Below are 19,530 nucleotides of genomic sequence, written 5' to 3' on the forward strand. Positions count from 1 at the left end.
GTTTGTAATTATTTGGCTCTTGCTCTCTAGCAGGGTCACGTGTTTCCCTGCACCCACTAACTCTTGACACCCTCTTGTCATTCTATTTCTCCACAAGATCTGAATTTCCCAGCTCCAGGAAAGGCTTCCTATCTTTAATACAGCAGCCAGAGTGAGGTGGGGTTTTTACCTTCTTTTCTGTTGTTTCGCAATCTTCCGCTCATTAGAGTCTTGACTGTGTTTTTTATTCCCCTTTACCTTCTCTATTATAGTCTGTTATTCTCTGAAAATGGTGGGGTGAACTCTAGTAGACCCCAGAGAGGGAGGGCCTTTTTTGTCTCCTCTACTTAACAGCAAGGGGGTGGGTTCCCCCTTGACTTTTTTAGGATCTTTTTTACCTTTATATTTTGAGTTTATTTACTTGGAGTTTTCCCCTCATTCGGCCTAAGAAACTTCAACCTCTCTGATAGGTCAAAGGTAAGGGAACCTTTTTTGGTGTGGGAATCTTTTTAATGCTTCAAGAGCTGAAAGTTGAAAAGCACGCATTTAACAAACACAAAGCCAGCAACTGCTCTAAAAGCCCAACCTGGGGCATCACTGCCTGCAGGGCCTCAGAACCAGGAAGCACTTCCTGGTTGGAGTCTCATAGCTGACAGCCCTCACTCTAGAGAACCACCACCAGGAGCTACTATTTGTCACCATGTGGCACCTACACTCTCCTTAGGAGGGCGTCTAGTGGCATGTTTGACACCTCTATTTCCGTATTTTCCTAGCACAATTTCTTTGAGGGTAAGTAATCAGAATCGGCACCTTCTTCTATCAGTTTTCTATTTTTCAAGCTGTCCTGGGATCCTACACTTCTACCCAGCTGGAAAAAGGAAATTTCCCACATCCTAGTCCACACGCCTATGGATCCTTTTCCTCCCTCCTTTCCAGCAGGCAAAAAGCATGTTATGTTTGATCATGTATAAACCTAATGTGCTCTTGGGCTGTGTTCTTTGGCAGCTGTATTTAAGCCTCTCACATCATCTGCATCACTGTTCATTGGTTTTTTCCAACTGCAAATCCACAAAAGGCATGAACTGTCTTTTTGTGAGTGATTCTGCATAGAATTCTACTTTATCATCGTCAATGACCTTAGAGCTGGGAGTGGCTGTAGAGCTCATTGGTGCAACTTCCTCCTGTTTTAGGTTAAGACAGTGAGGCCCAGAAAGGGGGAGTTCATTCACCAAACATTTATTGAGCATCTAGCATGTATTAGCTGCTGTGAGGGATACAAAGATACATCAGATGCAATCCCAGCTTTCTAGCACCTTTCTGTCTAGTTGAAGAAGTACATTATGGACAAGGAAGAACATGTTCGTATAAACTGCTAAAGTGGTGCAAAGGAAGGGAGGGGGAAGGTCTTCTGTAAAGACCAGTGGCATTACCATGAAAAATGCCACTGAAGCTGCAAGTTGAAGGGTTCCATAGAGACCAGGACTGGAAACATTCCAGACAGAGGCTTTGCTCACAGGTTAAAAGGTAAGTCTAGACTGGTTTATAGAGAAACATAAAGTAATATGGAAAAGCAGATCAGAGCCTGCGGAAGGTGTTCAGTATATTCCTCCCCCACAACCCAGACTCCTGTCACCAAGCTGGCCCTGCTGAACTTATAGCTCTAACCTGAATGTCACCTTCTCAGAGAAGCCTTCCCTGGACATGGTCTCCTCTCTATTGCCACATCCTATTTAGTTCTTTCACAGCATTTAGTATAACATGTAATTATATACTTAGTTACTTGTTTGTTGCCCTCTCCCCACTAGACTAGAAGCCCCTTGAGGGCAGGGACTGTCTTCCTTTGATTTGCCATTGTATTTCCAGCACCAAGCACAAGGCCTCTCATGAGGAGCTCGCTGGTCATCGCTCTTCTTATTGTGAGGGTAGTGGCAGTGATAATGAAAACAAAGCACTAAATTGAATGGACACCTTAAAAAAAATCAATTTTCAGTAGGAGATTGGATATGATAACCAAAGGAGAGAAATTAGATTTTGAGCCTAGGTGACTAGGAAAATGCTGGCATTTAGGATGGGGGAGAAGAGTAAAGGAGTCTTACTGGAAGCCAAAATGCTCCAGGGAGGAATGGAATAGGGGGTGCACAGAAAGATGTTTATCTTTCTGTGATGCTGAGACAGGAGTCTTTGAAAATCATTTTTGGGAGGTCCTAGCTGAACCTGAGAGTTTTTGGTTACCTGATAAACTTGCACTGAACCAATGAATGGTCAGTAAGAGGGAGCAGATTGTTCAGTTCCTGGTGAGAAGACAGCAGAGTGAAAAGAAAGGGAGCTCAAGAAGAGGAAGCAGTTGGCAATGAAAAGGAGTCCTAATTGACAGAGCAAGATCAGAGAAGTAGCAGGGACTCCAGAACGGAAGTTCTCCACAAAACAGAAAACAGCATTCACCACAGGTTTGGACCTCATCAAATCTCTTCCCTCCAAGCTTGAAGGGAGGATGGTTGTGGCAACAGAAGGCCAGTCCCAGGAGAGCATCCTCTTGCACTTGCTCTTCACTACCAGCAGGCAGGTCTGAATCTTTCTTCTCAAACCACCCACTTTCCAGTCCTCTGACATGTACTACAAGATGCTTCTGAGAGTGCCAGGATGGACAGGACGCAGAGGGACTCCATTAGGTCTAACATGTAAAAAACCAGTGGGTATCAACCCAATGCTGCAGATAAAAATCTAGTGAGGGCTTCACTGCTGAACAGAGTATCTTCTGTGACAACTCTTGCTATCAAGACCACAATGGTTCCATAAGAATCAAGACACGTGGGGTGGGGGGATGGGGAGGGGGCACATCAGTTCTGCTATTTCTGGGAAGTGATGAAGATGAGAGACTTTTTGAGGAAATTAGAATTTTAGCTTCACGGTGTTACCTGGAATAGAAGTCGTAGAGGTGCCACAGAACTGATTGAATAAGAGGATTAGTGGCATCGAGGTCACAAAATCCTAGGTGGGAACACAGATAAAGGACAAAACAAGGGAGCAACTGAGGCAAGCGCACCAGGCACCCAGGCGAGCATCTCCTATGGGCACTTGCTCCTGGGGTTACCTTGAGAAAGCCTAGGCTCTCTCAGCAGCCAGTCTGACACCATGGACCTCCAGTGGCTGGCACCAGGCAAGCACTGTCCCTGTGGAGAGGGCTCCATTGTCCTTTAACACTAGCATTTGTGCTCAAGGAGCCCAGTGTCCCTTTTCAGTCCCCTCCTTTTTTGCTTGACTTTGACCCACTCAGGATACACTCCCTCTAGTCTCTGCCCAGTCCTGCAGCTCAGCCCCCACCTTCCTCTGTATCTGACGTATTAGCTTCATCTTTGAGCATTAACTTCCACACTTGTTTTGGGCAAAGATTTTGCTTTCATTAGCTAATTTCTTGAACCACTTTCACCTTAAGATAAAGTTGGTCATTTGTATCTGTAATTTATGTAATCATGAGATCATCCTAGGAATGTTTTAAGGTCTGTTAAACGAAGAAGCCAGGGTGTGACTGGCTGTGTTGTCAGCAGCAAAGCCTGGGAGAGAAGGCAGTGTTGCCTCCCTGTGGAGATGGTGGTGGTAGAGATCAGGGTCAGGGTGTCCACCTCTGCTCTTTTCAACTTGCTCAGCATCTTCCTGCCGGGGCTGCATTCTCTCCTGCCGCACCGCCTCCAGGAGGGACAGCAGCTGTGGAGCCAGAGTCTCAGCACAGCAGGATCAGAGGCCAGCTCTCTGTACCCTTTGCACTTAGGAGCCAGATTTCCTTAAAACCCCACAGAGTGCGTTGGGGACTTCTTTTTGTCAGGCTGCCTTCTGGTGAATGAGAGAATGTGTGAAAAGAAGCACCCTGCAAACTGCCACGTGCCCCAAACAGCTACGGAGTCATCCCCACTGCAGTTCAGCCCCCACACACTCAGTCATCGCTCTAGACTTGAATCATAGCAGGACGACCTCAGGCTTCTGCACGCGAGCTGCAGGGACATCAGCCAAGTCACAGACACCTGCTCCAAGTGCTCCTCCTCTCAGCAGAGGGCTGCCAGAATGACTGACACCCTGCTCTGCAACCTGGTCCCATCTCACCCTTGGTTCCCCTGCACAGTAACACTTTCTGGTAGCTGGGTTTGCTTACCATATTTATTACTCAGATTTCTGCTGCTCCCTTGGCTCCTGCTTTCTCTAACAAATATCTGTGCTGCAGTAGACACCTCCTGTCTTGTGTACCTTTGGCATTTTGCCCCAAAGGACGCGGATGCCCTCCACACACACCTGGCCAGCAGTACTGGAGACAGTGTTCGGGGGCGGGGGCAGAAGACTGAGCATACAGCCTTCACAAAGGGCCTGTTAAAACCACAGGAGTCGAGAGCCATCCAGAGGAAAACCTGACTTGGGCAGCTGATGGTCACTAGGGAGAGAGCCTTTTGGCCCCCAAAGTTTTGGGGCATTTTTCCCACTGCTCTGCCCCACCATCCCCTCTCAACTACTTTAAGAAGGTCTCTGAGCCACAGTTCATCGCAACTATCATTTATTAAAAAATATATGTCTCCTTGGAAGGAACACTGGTCAACCAACTAGTGTCATGCTTGCTTTGAATCTCTGCTTTTCTTCCCTGGGAGGGGTAGAGGGTTGAGCATCATTCAGACTACATCACTTCACATCAGAGAAATCAACAACATTCCCAGCTTACCCCCTCCTCACCAGAGTCATCATCGGCCACCACTTCACCCCTCCTGCCTTCAATCCAGTGCACTGCCCAGGGAAAGCTGCCACCCTTTCTTTACCTACACTCTGGGCCCCAGACTTTACACTTAGCCTAGTCATGCTGGTAGGAGAACTGTTAATAGATTGCCTAAGTTTGGATGGTAGCACTCAAAGCATCTTCAACATGTGTCGTTTGCAGTGGTTGTGACACAGTGGGCTAGGAAACAACAGGCTCAACCCTAGGGCTGAGCGTATCCACTCTCTCCTCCCCTGTGTTGCGCCTCCAGTGTGGAGCTGAGGGAGGTATGGTGGCTTCAAAGGAGCACAGGAGGGTGGCATGGGGCCTGAGCCATACCTGCTGCCTGCATCTGTGGTCAGAAAAAAAAAGCCCCTTGACCACAATCACCACCGTATGACTCTGGGAAAAAGCAACAAAGCTTCACATCTCAACAGTAAGTGAATCTTAGCTCTATAGCTCAAACTGACAGCATTAAAAGTCTACTTTCTTCTTGAAGAAACAATAAGCTACCAGCTTTTACTGAGGGGGTGGGGTAGGTAGGGCATATGAAGCAGCTGTGGAAAAAACCCAAATCAAACTTTTCATCACGCGGCTGGCCAAGCTCAGGGCTCTCCCACTGTCCCAGCACAGGGCTGGACAGCAAGTGACTCCCCATCCCTGCCAGTGGGCCCCATGACAGGGCCTCAGCTGAGCCCAGCACGTCCCTGGCAGGTGAGTGAAGGGACACAATAGGAGCCCCGGCTCCTGTCAGTTCTCACCTGCTCCCCCTTCTGCTGATGGGACGGCCCAACCTGGGTCACGTAGTCTATCACGAGGTCCGGCTCTTCCAGAACATTATGAGCCTTTAGAACACAGTCAAATTGGATTCTACGCATTCACTTAAATAGTAAAAGTAAAATTTGGAAGAATGAAAAGGCTGACACAGTAGCACAACATGGTTTTGGTTTAACAGCAGCTTAAAAATGAACAAAAAGGAAACCTCTCATGCAGACACATCAGGTGGCATAAAACAATCAGCAATTTAATATGGCAGGAGCACCGTTAGCCATTCTCTGGCTCCCCACATGCGGGCCTGACTTGCCCCAAGGGCAGCATCAGCTCTTGGGTCACGGCTCCAAGCATCTGACCCCTGGGCAAAAGCCCTTTCTCACTGTCCTCTGGCTGATCCCTCCTAGAGAAAAGCCTAGCTCTCAAGGGAATGACCAACGTGGGTGCCCTCAGTCCAGCACTTACTACCACTTTCACTTCCTCCCCAACCAGTTGGGATATAAGATGCCATCTGATTAGAATATGAAAATTAAAGCATTTCTCTAATAACACAGTACCATTGATGAAGTCTCCATAGATTTTCTAGTCCAAATGCGTGTGAATATATATATATATTATATGAGAGAGTATAATATATATATATAATAATTTCTATATATTTTATATAAATTACATATATATATCTATATATAAATAAGATACTTTCTGTCGCCATGACACCGCGCCGTCCTGAGCCGCAAGGCCACATACAGATCGTAGCAAAGCCTGGGAGCCTCTCCTCATGTGGTGTGAAGGGCTCACTTCACAAGCCGCGCAGCCGTCCAGTCTGTCTTTCCATCAGTCCTCCTCTCTTCTCTTCTGCTTGGTTTTTATGAAAACAATGACTCTGATGGATTTGCACCTGTGCTAGTGCTTGGGAAAGGTTCATGCAGGCATGGGCACAGTCACATGATGAGTGAGATGGCATCATCCCAAAATTAAACTGAAACAAAACAAAAATTTAAAAAAACAGAACAGGACTAGAAAACTTAATTTTTGGACATATCTAAAAAAGGGGACAAGAACAGTAGTCATTTGTTCTCCCCGTGGGGACAGGAATGAAGAGGGAGGAGGGAAGAGGGACTTGATTTCTTCTGCTCACAAGAGAATGGTTGGAGGGGATTCTTCAGAGTTTTTCAGGGGATGGGACCCAAATGTAGTGCCCAGACTGGTCCTCAATGATTTGTTTGATTTTGTTATAAATCTCTTCCAGTGAGTCACCCTGTACAATGGCTGAAAAAGAAAACAGAATTATCATTATGGTCCACAGCAACCCCTCAAACCCTGACAGTCTGGTTCATCCCAACCAGCCCACAGTTCAGCCCAGCTTGTTCACTAGGTGGCAGTCCAAGAGCCTGGGGCAGTGGGGAAGCTAGCGGGCACTCAAGGCCCAGGGCCTGAAGTCAACTTGCTGAGACAGTGACACTGGGCGGCAATGAGTAGGAAAATGTGTTGCTCAAAAAAATGTTTACTGAGCACCCATTAGATGCCAGACCTTGCATTTTGTACTGCTCTTGGCTGCCATAAGGCCAGCAGCTGGCAATTCTGATGCAGCCTCATTGGAAGATTTGGAAAATCCTGGTTATCCAGAGCAGGAGCTGCAAGTCACAATTTCTGGCAAGATGCAGTGCTCCTGGGGCCATCACATCTGCATTATGTCAGAGGTCAGTGCAGCAAACAAGGACACAGTGGCTGACAGAAAACGGAGCTCCAGGACCCAAGGTATGCGAGAACAGTTATGAATCCTGTGGCCAGCTAACCTTGTAGCATCACCAGCTAGAGTTTACTCAGCACCAACCTGCATACATAGGTCACCATACTTCAAAAGGTAAGCAACATATTACACAGAAACCTTCCCAACCTTTTAGGAACTGCCCTTCTAAAGTAGGTGACCATATAAACATGCACACACATGTGTGCACACACTGATAGAGAACACCTGAACACCACACCAGGCAACCATCATCATCAACAAATGTTCACTCAGCACGTAAAACATGCAATCAGCCAATGCTGGATGGGGGAGCCTGGGGGGGCAGGAAAACAAACTAAAACAGGGAGCTACAGTCTAGGAAGACACGAAGACAGAATGCACAAAACAATCAAAGCGTTTGCTGATGATGGTTGAAACTATAAACTGGCTAAACTACTCTGGCTGGAGGGCACTCGAGTACTTTGGAAATGCTCGAGCTCAAAAGCAGCCAGAAACTGTGCCAGGCATCTAGGCCTCTTGGAAAAACCTCATAGAATAGGTGTCTGCCTGCTCCCACACCCAAGCTGCACAATGGGGAGACTTACCTGTGAAGTATTCTCCAAACTCCTGCTCCAGTTTCATGGCTTTGTCATAGATCTTATTTGCTTGTTCATATGTCTGCCTTCGGTTCATTTCCCTTCCAAAGATACAGAAGAACATAGTACCAAACTAGATTCTATGTTTTGATTAACATAAAGGGTTGCTCCAGGCCCCCTGGAAAGCTGCTTAGCTGCCCTCTGAGAACAGTAGTGGCCTAAGGCTCAACATCTTCCCCAAACTTCTAGGTCTTAAAGCTTAACTAGGGGCACAAGCATGAGGACACAAATCCAAAGGAGCCTCCAGTGAACAGAGAGGGACACAGACTTTCCACTGAGTACCCACTGGGTCTTACCCCTGCCCAACAAACCACTTGATTTTTCATTGCCTTTCCAGAGCCCTCTCCTAGCTGAGAATCTCAGCAAATACTTACATAAGCGCTTCAATGGACTTGGGCTTGATGAAGATGGCAATGGGGTAAAGTTGCGACTGCTGCAGCCTCTTGATAGCATTGCCAGAAACATCTAATATGCAGTGCTTGCCCTGAAAAAGAAAGGACTGCCATCAGTCCACCTAGTCTCCATCTACCCATGGTGCTGACCCCAACATCCACCTGTGAGAAATGTGGGGCCACCTAGAGAGGCCTGGAAGATTCTACCTCTGAGGTACCCAGGCTCCACATTTGGCTCCTACTATCCAGAAAAGGCCACATCTGTAGATGCAGGCAGGGTGATGCTCTGGGGTGAGTTGCACAGAGGAGAGAGACATCTCCAACCAGGGGCTGGGAACATGCAGAACAGGCGTGGTTTTGGTCAGCACTGCCACTGGCTAGGCCATGTGCTGGAAGGATGAGGATCCATGCGGCATTCTGGCAGGAGCATTTCTGTGCCTCCCTTCAGGGATAATTTTGTAGAGCGACCACTTCTCTCCTTACCCTCTCCGCAACTGCCCTCACTGACTGGATGCTGGTCCCATAGAGATTGTCGTTGAACTGGCCTGCCTCAATGAACTTGTTGTCCTGAATATCCTTCTCCATCTGTTCTCGGGAGACCACAAAGTGGTAGTCTTGCCCATCCACCTCATTATCACGCCGAGGCCGGGTAGTATCTGCAGGAAGAGAGGAAATACTCTGTGGCACAAGGACAATGTGCCAAGCCCTCACGCCACCAAGGGCTGACTTGTTTGCCCCCCTGCAGGGCCCCAGAGTCACTCCAGATGAATGGGGCAAAGAGGCTGGGAAGAAGTTTCTCTTGCCTATATCTCTTCTAATCACCAGGTCTCACACACACAAGGAGCTATCTGCTTTAGCTTCAACTGGACCAGAAAGATGGGGTTTCCTGGGCCAAGATCTGGCAGAGAGATGGTGACAAATGTGGTACAGGAGCCAGCAAGCCTAACAAGCTGTCCCAGTGGGCTGGGACAGCTTTGGGGGAATATATGGCTGCCTAATCTCTTCTGGGGGGTTGGAAGTACCCTATTCCCAGAGATACCTAGAACCCAGCCGCAGGCCCTCTCCATAAAACATGAGAGCAACAATAATTCCCAGGACACCAACGCCTCCCTCCCAAAGACACCCTGGGCTCTCACGTGGTACACAGGATCCAAATTTATGTGGAAATTCCGAAATTAGGTCATCGTTGACTCTGTCCTTCATGGGGCCCAGGATGATGACAGGCCTTGCATAGTGAACTGGGGAGCGAGCATGGAGACAGTCAGTGAGGCCCTCACCAGACGGCCTGACCTCCCTCCTCGTCTGCCTAGAGCAATGAGGTGCTGGAGCCACTGCTCAGACAGAGCAGCACATCTTCAACCATTTTGCCTTTTAACTACAAAGACATCAAAGAGGCTTTAATTTGAGAATATCTAAGTCCAAGGGAAGTATGAAATCAGAAGCGTCTCCCTTTCCGACAGATTCAGGAGAAATCTGTGCATGGGCACCAACAGCTAAGCAAGGTTTTTCAGAGCAGCCATTGAAGAGAGGGACCAGAGCCTCTCTTTTAGCAGTGGCCACACACCCACTGAAATTGACCTTCGCCATCTCTCGTCAATCTCTCCTCTGTCTCCGTGGCCAACCAGTTTGGGTCCCATTACTACCAGATTAGCTCAAAGGCAAGACTCTCAGAAGGGGGCTTACTTTCTTGCCGTGTCACTGGCTCATATGACAGAATAGCATCCTCCTGTCCTTCTGCAACAAAAATTGAAGACATGTTAGCACTTTATAATCTGCCTCCTTGTATCCTCATCTCCCTACAACATTCACTGCACCCCAACCTCTACCAGAAAACAGCCTTGTCAACTGGTTCTTGCTAACAATTGTGCCGTGGGCTTGTCTACTGCCTGCTGGAATGAAAGCACAGGAAACCATTCACCACCCCTGAGACAGGAGTCAGGAGTCCTCTTGTTCAGCAAAATATAGCTGAGCAAAGGAACATGACCCAGAAGCCATTAAGCCTCCACCAAAAACCACCCCAATGTCCCAGGACTCTTCTTATAGATAACAGTCAGCTCTGCTCAGTTGCCCTCTTGCTCCACAAAGAATCACAGGAAAAGCTTCAAGTGACGGAGACACACTGCCTGGGTCCCTCATCTGTAGGCAAGGAAGTCAGGGCACTCGTGTAGGTCCCCAAAGCTGCAGCTGAACTTTACCCTTTTTAGGGTCTGCCTATTTCCCTGCACTGGAAGAAGCACCCAGAAAAGTGGCACAAGGCTGGGCTAAGGTCCCCAGTGCCCTTTAAGAGCAGTACTGAGCCCTGCTCGTCCCACACAGGAGAGCTCCATCTATCCTAGCAATGATGAGGACTTCCTAAGAGTCACCAAGCAACTTGGTACTGGCTGCTGCTGCTAAGTCACTTCAGTCGTGTCCGACTCTGTGCGACCCCATAGACAGCAGCCCACCAGGCTCACCTGTCCCTGGGATTCTCCAGGCCAGAACATTGGAGTGGGTTGCCATTTCCTTCTCCAATGCATGAAAGTGAAAAGTGAAAGTGAAGCTGTTCAGTTGTGTCCGACTCTTAGCAACCCCAGGGACTGCAGCCTACCAGGCTCCTCCGTCCATGGGATCTTCCAGGCAAGAGCACTGGAGTGGGCTGCCATTGCCTTCTCTGGGTACTATGTACTAGGAGGTCCCAAAGTGACTGGTAGCAGTGCTAGGGAAGGCAGCGATATTTGCATCAAGCCCTGGGATGCATTCTCAGGGCCTCTAGCTACAACTCCTAAAAGGCCAGTAGTCCCAAACTTCATGGGGTTTGAACTGTGGCTTCTCTGGCCTGGTCACAGGATTTCTGTAGGAAACCTGAGCTGTCACCTGGTCATTTAGCCCAGCAAAAAGGCAAAGATACCAAGCCTTCACCCAGGAGGTACTAGTGACCTGGAAAGGCAATTCAGGACAATATCCCCTAGGAGCCATTCTCCTTTTGGTCTCTGAGCAAATATGTGAACTGGCAGCACCTACAGCCCCAAGTGCCTACAGTAGGGATGCTCCTAAGTCAAGTCCTGGCCAGAAGTGCAGGGCATATATTCTCTCCTTTAATCCACAGCCTAAACCCCATCCCACAGGGACAAAATGGCCACAGCATTTCCAGGATCTCCAAGTGTACATGGCTAAAAGAAGCACTAGCCTCTGAACAGATATGGCAGCCATGCAATGCTGGAATGAGGATGGCTGGGACACGTGGTAGAGCTACATGCCATGGGGAAGAATGACACACACTTACTGGAACTGCTTTCGCTGTCACTGGTGTTGGATGTCACTCCCTCTGCAAGCCAACAAGAAAGAGACTCTGATTCAGAACACACCACTGAGAGGTCACACGCAGCACAAAACTCAAATGCTCCAAGAGCCGAATGCTGAGCTGCCAACCAAGTCAGGCCACGGGAGGCCTGCCACATCAGGCTACCAGCTGAGAGGTGCAGCTCCAATCCTGAGACCCTGGCCACCTCACACTTGTCCCCAGGGTGCTTTCAGTCTTCCAAGGCCCTCCATTATAGACTACCAGCTTCCATTCTCCATCTGAATCAAGAGAACTGACTTGGATGGTTTCCAAATCCTATCTCAGAATGCATCTCCCAATGCTGTCAATAGGAAAGGAAAGGCAGTGACAGTGGCAAAGAGGAGCCCAGTGAGCAGGCTGCTCTTGAATTTCCTCCCCAGATAGAACCCCTGAAGAACAGAATTGTGTGGTGTTTCAGGACTAGGGGGCTAAGCACTGGGCTGGATGAACAGTCACCAGGGAATGACATGTTGGCCATTTGGTGGAACCAACAGCCCTCCTGACATCGCTACCTGGAAGGAGGGCTTGGCCCCAGTGGTGAAAGGGGATGCTCCTCCATCCATGAAAAGACGAGAAAACAGAGACAACAAATGAAGAATACATGGAAGATAAGATGATCCTCTTGTCTCAGACTGTTGGGACCCACCCATATCTGAGTGGGCAGAGCAACTGTACTCACAGGAGGCACAAAGCACAGTTTGGCCCAAACAAAATGCACTACTCCCAAGATGACAGGCAAATGGAGATGAAACATGAACAAAACAAACCATGGAGTGAGGCATTGCTCGTTTCAGCCAAGATGACACTGTTCCAGACTGATATGCTGTGGCCCCCAGGAAAGACTGGCTGAGTCACCCATGCTAGCTCCTGAGTAACCCACGGAGGAAGCACCTTTACTCTCATGCCTTTATTATTCATGGAAGGAGAGTATCTGCTGAGAGAACCCGCCGGGCATGGCTGCATGTGTGCACACATGCACCTGTGTGCACAGCAGGGAGGATGAGGCCCTGTCATCTAGGTCCCTTCTTTTTTCAACTCTAAGATTATTTTCCAGAGGTGAGAGGATGGTCAGAGTTTTCTAAGCTAAAGCACTAAATATACATAGTCCATAAAACGCTCTTGAGATCCCCACCCACCCAGCCCCTTAGAGACGCTCTGGAGAGCCAGCCTGCACCATCTGCTGAGGGCCCTGAACCTGCTGGGACATTCCAGATGTTTGCTGGGTAAAGGGCTTCACAGCACTATCACCCCCTGTTTAGACAGACTAAAACAGCTAAATCTTAAGCCCAATCCTTTAGTGTTGTGTCACTGGGAGAAGATTACAGCGGGCACTGTTGAGGTACCCCTCACCTCAACAACAGGCTAGAGATGAGCTGAGTGGTCACCCCTGGAGAAGCACCTGCTGCCCCCCTCACTTGTAAGGTGGAATGCCAAGACAGCTCCACACCATTTCAAGGTACAAAAGGAAAAAACAGAGATGAATGACAGGCTTTTATTATGGTTGCAGGGATCCAGAGCAAAAGTGTGACACTCAGAGCCACTTCTACTTCCTCCTGTGGTGGCATCCATCCTCACAAACTCACTGCCGTCCCCTCCACCCAACCCCACGTCCCGTATAACCCCAACCCCAGCATCTCCACTCATGCCAGAAATACAGTTAACAGTATGTAAGTTTGACTTACTCAGGTTCTTTGCTCCATAATAATCGTCACTTAACCCAGGGAAGTCCTAATTTCACAGACAGCAGAACAAAGAGGGAGGGAGGGAAGAAGGGAGGGAGGGCAGGAAAGAATTGGGGAGAAGAAAGAAAATAGAGAAAAAAGACAAGGGGAAGGAAGAATACAGAGACAGGTGAGCATCAGTGACAGAGTATGAAATACCACGAAGACCTATAGCTACAGTGAGGTTAAGAACTTTGCTACAGGAAGAACGTCCCGGGTCAGATAAAATGCCTGGACTTCATGCTGCCCAATTTGCTGCCAGAAGGCCTCGGAGTGAATGACCTCTTTGAGGTGGTCTAGAGCCTACACGGGCTGACAAGACAGACAGGTGACTTACCAAGGCTTGGAGTACCTGCTTTGACTAAATTTGTAGTTACAGAGCCATTTCTGCTTTGCCCCTGAAATCATCATTTCCCTCTGAAGGTGAATGAAAAATCAAACATCTATGTGTGGTAGAGAGGCAGGTACCATAATCATCATCCCAAGGAGCTTCCCAATACTGACTTGCTCTGTCCAAACCCTTCAGGGAAAGCTTCATGCAGTCTGAGGTGTGGCCTTCCAAGCTGACATGAGTTGTGCAGACCACAGGAGATGAGCTCAGCTTCTGAAGAATAAGCACTAGGCAGTTTCAACTCTTACCCGACAGCCAGTTCCCTCCCCCATTCAGCTAGGCCACGCAACAGTGAACCCTCATAGGTTGGGCTCAGCGGGTAACTTTTGGAATCTGCACACACACACAACTGTGGCGCCCTCACCTCAGGCCTCTATCTCAGATGGCCTTCTTATTGAGCTCCCCAGGACTGTGAGCCCTAACCTCTATCAGGACAAGGGCACCCCTGTAATCTACCAGCTACCACCCCAGACCCACGTATCCCATGACCACGAGACACGCTGGCCTAGAAAAAGGACATTCCCTTCCAGAACTAGTTTCCTGCCATCCCAATAGCCCAGGACAGAGGTTTACAATTCACCATGAGCCACGTGAGAAACATTTCACCAGCCTGACCTGGTGTTTAAGGTTAGGGTGAAAGCAGTTAATTTCTGAGGCATATGGCAGAAAAAGAATATTTCTCAGCATTGCAAGTTAACTTAGCCCAGCTTTATGGCCTTTTCTACCAAACCAGTTTTGTGTTTCTTCAATAAACCTTTATTTGGACAATGCTAAGTAATTCCTGTTTGGTGTCAATTCCTTTTAGCAAGAAGGATTTTATTTTGAAAGGTGGCTCTGTAATCACTCTGGGAAGACAGTTGAGTCTGTTAGAGCCATGTGAACATTCTGTGTGCGTAGGCACATGCGTGTGATTCAAGAACTCGGCCCAACTCTGAGTGTCCAGATAAGAAAAGGCTCTTCTCTTGACACAGATGAGCAAAGATAAGGGAAAGAAAACACAAGCAAAAGAAGCCGGGAGAGCAACACTGAGTCCCTAGACTTAATTCTCTTGAAAAACCATTTTCTAAACTTGACACAGTAGCTGGTAACTGCTCATCAGCACCAGAGCAGAGCTCAGCCTGGCACTCCCAACACTAGTAGTGCCGGGACTTCCCACTGGGCCCCCCTGCAATCACTTCTACCTCAGAGCCTCCAACATCCTTTCAGAAGGAAGAGTTGGACAAAAAAGACCCAACGTCACCCTGTACAGACCAACTTCTACCCTGACTCTGCAAATACGCAGGAACACACACATAAAAACATGCATGCACACAATGGACGGATGGACATGCGTGTGTGCATATGCACACACACACACAAAACACACTTTCCCAGTCTTCAGTGCAACTGAGGCAGAGAGGGTGGGGCTGTGGGTGGTCTGCTCTCTGTTCCCTGCTGCTACTTACGTTCCTGTCCGCTGCTCTCCTGGGCCATGTTTTCTTTGCTCTTGTAAAATGGAAACTTTCGAGAGAGGCGGAAACTCTTTTTACGTTTCGTTTTGATCGACTGTGAAAGAACATGAAGATGGAGGGGAAGGACAGAAGAAAAAAAAAACAGAACAATGGATTTTAAAGCATGCAAGAAAAACTAAAATGGAGACAATGGTGAGCTAAATAAAAGACCACCTCTCACAAATGGAATCTATGAGATTAAATGAAAGTTGATGTAAGAGGAAAAATTATGTTTACAGAAAAATGTTGTAGGGATGTTAGAGGTTTCTACCTAATCCAGACTCACAGCACTCACTGGTACATCCTAAATGACAAAGGTCACTGTAGCCTCCTGGACTCATTCCCTAAGGTGCCACTGATAAACAAAGAGCCATCTACTCCATGTCTCTCTTCCCTCTACTGCTCCGGAAGTTCTTTGGCCTGCGAAGCTCACAGAAGAAAAGGGGTGAATGGATAGAGCCCTCATGCTTTGTTTGGTCTGGAGGGCGGTCGGAGCTCTGAGGCTGGCCTTCCTGGCTGGATGATGAAGCCAGGCTCTATTCAGGGTCCCCACAGCTCCAAAAGGGTCTACAGACAGGGAGATACCCACAAATGGTTTCATATGCCCCAAGAAAGACAGCCTTCCAGACAGTGCAACTCCAATACATCTTTAGGAACCAGTTACCCAGCTGAGAGGAGTAACCCTGGCTGTAGAGTTTGGGTGCCCCCTTTCTCTGCTTTCTGAAAAGCAGTCAGTGTTCTGATAGGACACAGGCAGCACCCTGAAAAAGAGATATTCTTTTGTGCTCCCCAGTTCTCTTATCCACCAAACAGATTTCAAGTTTCTTATGCCTCTTTACATATGGCTGACTTCCTTGGGGATCCCCACTTACCCTGTTAGATTCAATCATCCCCGTCCTGGCATGAAACTTCACGGTTTTCAATCGAGCCCTTTCTTTCTTTTCCACCCTGTGTGGGAGTGAGAAAGAAGTCCTATTACTGCCAGTGCATGGTCTCAGCAGCCATCTTTGGTTCACTGAATCATAATCATGTCCTGAGCACCAATTCAACACCAAAAAGGAGTAATAATGCACATCCACTGCTTTCAAGCACTTATAGTATAATAGGTAAAAAAGAAATCAATACCAGGAAGAGGGTAAAGAAAGCGTCTCTCATGATCATAACAACTCACCTCTTCTTACTGGGGATCACACCGATTTGCTCACTTTCTCCATGTGGGGTCACCAGTCTCGCCTGCCACCACTCATCATCAGATGCATTAATGACGTGTAGAATGTCACCATAGGAGAAGCTGAGGCCTTGGCTTGGCAGGCAGCTGTCCCGAGTCCGGTCATAATCAAACAAGGCCCTGGAAACGAAGAGTGAAAGATGAAGTTGTTGCCTCAACCCTAGATGGATGGAAGGGTGGTGGAGGATGGTGGAGGAAGGCCAACCCAGAGTCAGCACAGACCCAGCAGCCTTATAGCAGACCGGAAGGAATCCTGTGGGAGACTGCATCCTTCTTTCAGTCTTGACAATGTAAATATTCTATTCTCCCAGCAAGTTACATAAGGGAAAAAACAAAAATCTTTCATGACTCCCATCTCCTCCCAGCTTCTGGACACAAAGTGAAAGTCCAAAGCAGAACACCCTTGCTAGTCTTCTCCCTCAGACACATCCTCCAGAAACAATTTAGCTCTGCCAATGGGCTGTCTCAGTTTATAACAAATCTTCAAAAACTACTTGAAAATAGGACATAAATGTTAACTACAATCCCAAGCGATGAATGGTAAATGATGAAGAAATACAAAAGTGAAAATGCCCTGGGTTCTGTAGCAACAAAGCTAAGGCTGATGTTGACCCACACAATGATAAACTTGACAGGGTCTGTATAAATAAGTCTCCCAATTCAGTTTCTTTCTCTCTCTCTCTCTCATGTATAGGAAAATGGAAGCTCGAGAGGAAGAATAATTTGACTGAGGTCACACACCAAACTAATCTGGGATAGAACCCAAGTCCTCTGACAAGACACGTGGAATAAAGATTAAATGGGAAGGTAGGAGAAGGTGGGAAGAGAGCTATACCATCTCTTGAAAAAAAAAGGTAAGAGACCAGCTAGGTTGTAAGTGAGTGTTATGGAAAACGAGCTTAGAAATAAAGATCTGGGGCAAATTTTGGAAGGCCTTGAACAGACCTGATCCAGTGACCTCTGAAGATCTGGGAGTAAGGAAGTGACACATCAAAAGAGCCTTAGAAACATTAATCTGACCTCATATATGATCAGATACTGGGAAATGGGGTAGATTTGAAGGCAAACTTAAACCAAAGCTACAAGCTCAATCCTTCAGGACACACCGCTGACTCCTGCTCTGGAGAAGCTGGTACTTGACAGCAGAGCTCTCCTGCTCAGGGAACAAATCCATCTACATGAAAGTATCTACTTTTCTCCTCCTCTGGATCTCTCCTCATATGGAGTCACCACAAACAGGTGAGTGAGAAGTTTGTATTTTTCTACTTGCAATCTAGGCTGTCTTCATATTCTCTGTTAACACCTTTACACACACAGCCGAGCAGAGTTCCCAGAACTAGTTCCAAGACTTAAGACTTCTACCTGCAGTACGGTGGTATGTGGCTCAGCTGGAAGCTGCAAAGGAAAACATACTATTTCCCCCTGTGCAGGCCAGCCCAAATGAAATGGAGAAGGTTGTAAAACTGTGGAGTGTGAAATACTGTTGTTGCTGTTTAGTCACTAAGTCATGTCCAAATCTCTTGCATCCCCATGGACAGTAGCCCGCCAACTTCTTATGATGCAATCCTTAAGAAATCATTGTCAGATTATTTGAAAATGAAAATACCTGAACTTTGACAAAAGACCTTTGTGTGTGCACGCTCAGTCATGTCTGACTCTTTGCGACCCCATGGACTGTAGCCCACCAGGCTCCCCTGTCCATGAAATTTTCCAGGCAAGAATACTGGAGTGGGCTGCCATTCCCTTCTCCAGGGAATCTTCATGGCTCAGGGATTGAACCCAGGTCTCCTGAATTGCAGGCAGATCCTTTACCACTGAGCCACCAGTGAAGCTCTCAGAAGACCTTTATCTCCCTCAATTTACACACTCAAAGCAATAAGGAGAGAGGCCAAGGTCAGCAGGTTAAGGAGGCACTCCATCCCTGAGGTTCTTTCTGGGCTTTGTGTGACAGAATCAAATCTGAATGCATTTACACTGCATTCGAAACTGAGTGTCCTAAAGCAAGGAAGGTATTCTGTCAGAGGTTCCTCTGAAGAGATGCAAGGTAAAGACCTTATCCTAAGTGACAATGAGAAACACTAAATGTCATTCTGAGCTTCAAAGACTAAAACAAATGTAGTAAGGAAAAGAACAGAGTTTGGATTCAGAACAAATCAGTTTGGAGAGGGAAAGATGTTTAAATGAGTTAGGAGAGATTAGGATGAGGTTCTAGAAGATTAGAGGGGAGAGTTTACCGGTTATAAGTTTAAAACATAAAAGGGACAATCCAATATATATTTTAGCACCTCACAGAACTATATTGATGTTTGGCAACAGCAGTAAGAAGCTGAAGTACATATGGTAAAGTGGACATAAACATTTTGTGGATGAGGAATCCAATTATTGGTTATTGATTAAACATCTGAGATTTAAATAAAACTAAAAGGCCGGTTTACTTCTAAGATGAATTTCAGACACTTTACAATATTAAAACACATAACACAAGCTAAGTAAAAACCAAATAAGTACAGATCCAAGGCAACAAGAATGCCAGCAGTTCCCACTGCAGTGTCAGGAATGGAACTGTTTGACTTGTTTTTTAACCACAGGCATGTGTTCCTTTTACGACTTTCAAAAAATGTAAGTCAATTTTAAAAGGAACTGCTTTCAAATGTTTTAGGTGTTTCTTTTTCTTTTCTAACATATTTCTAAACAACTGCTTCTTCTTGTTTGTTTTGTTTTTTATATTTTAGGCATTATGTATTGGTTTTCTACAGCACTCACCCATCCTTTTTCCTCTGCTCTCCCAACTTAGTTACATCACATTTTTTTGGTTAAACAATATTTAATTTTACATCATGATGTAAGTGGTGTTCATAGATGACTACCCCTTTCCTATAAACTTTTTCTATTTTTTTTTTTCCTGGTGGAAATAAATACCTGATTTTTTCATTTGACTACATTTCTACGTCTGTATTGTTTTGTAGCTGTTATTTAACACATAGAAAGCTATTTAGATTTACTATTTCTGTTACAATATTTGAAAGCAAGTTAAAATATTTGAAAGCAATTACCTTTGTGTAGCAAGAAAAGGGGTAAATAGGCAGGGTTTTTTTGCATATGCTATTGTAATATTTGAGATT

The 19,530-nt window shown here is 46.9% G+C and overlaps 1 protein-coding gene across 6 annotated transcripts in view; it reads right to left on the bottom strand.

The window, feature by feature from the left end:
- Positions 1-4,499: 4,499 nt before the first annotated feature.
- The window catches only part of DLG3 (discs large MAGUK scaffold protein 3), a 53,602-nt gene continuing 38,571 nt past the window's right edge, over positions 4,500-19,530 (bottom strand). For 2 of the 6 annotated variants that reach the window (XM_061409812.1, XM_061409813.1), the window contains 10 exons: positions 16,352-16,528; positions 16,053-16,128; positions 15,136-15,235; positions 11,522-11,563; positions 9,943-9,993; positions 9,396-9,497; positions 8,743-8,915; positions 8,242-8,351; positions 7,817-7,908; positions 4,500-6,751 (listed from right to left, as the gene is read on the bottom strand). In XM_061409812.1, the coding sequence (XP_061265796.1) occupies positions 6,645-6,751; positions 7,817-7,908; positions 8,242-8,351; positions 8,743-8,915; positions 9,396-9,497; positions 9,943-9,993; positions 11,522-11,563; positions 15,136-15,235; positions 16,053-16,128; positions 16,352-16,528 (1,030 nt within the window). In that variant the 3' untranslated portion in view covers positions 4,500-6,644. Of the gene's footprint in view, positions 6,752-7,816; positions 7,909-8,241; positions 8,352-8,742; positions 8,916-9,395; positions 9,498-9,942; positions 9,994-11,521; positions 11,564-13,260; positions 13,307-15,135; positions 15,236-16,052; positions 16,129-16,351; positions 16,529-19,530 lie in introns of all 6 variants that reach the window. The other 4 variants (XM_061409808.1, XM_061409810.1, XM_061409811.1 and 1 more) reach the window with 4 other exon arrangements.

This window comes from Bos javanicus, chromosome X (genome assembly GCF_032452875.1).
Source record: "Bos javanicus breed banteng chromosome X, ARS-OSU_banteng_1.0, whole genome shotgun sequence".
Lineage (NCBI taxonomy): Eukaryota > Metazoa > Chordata > Mammalia > Artiodactyla > Bovidae > Bos > Bos javanicus.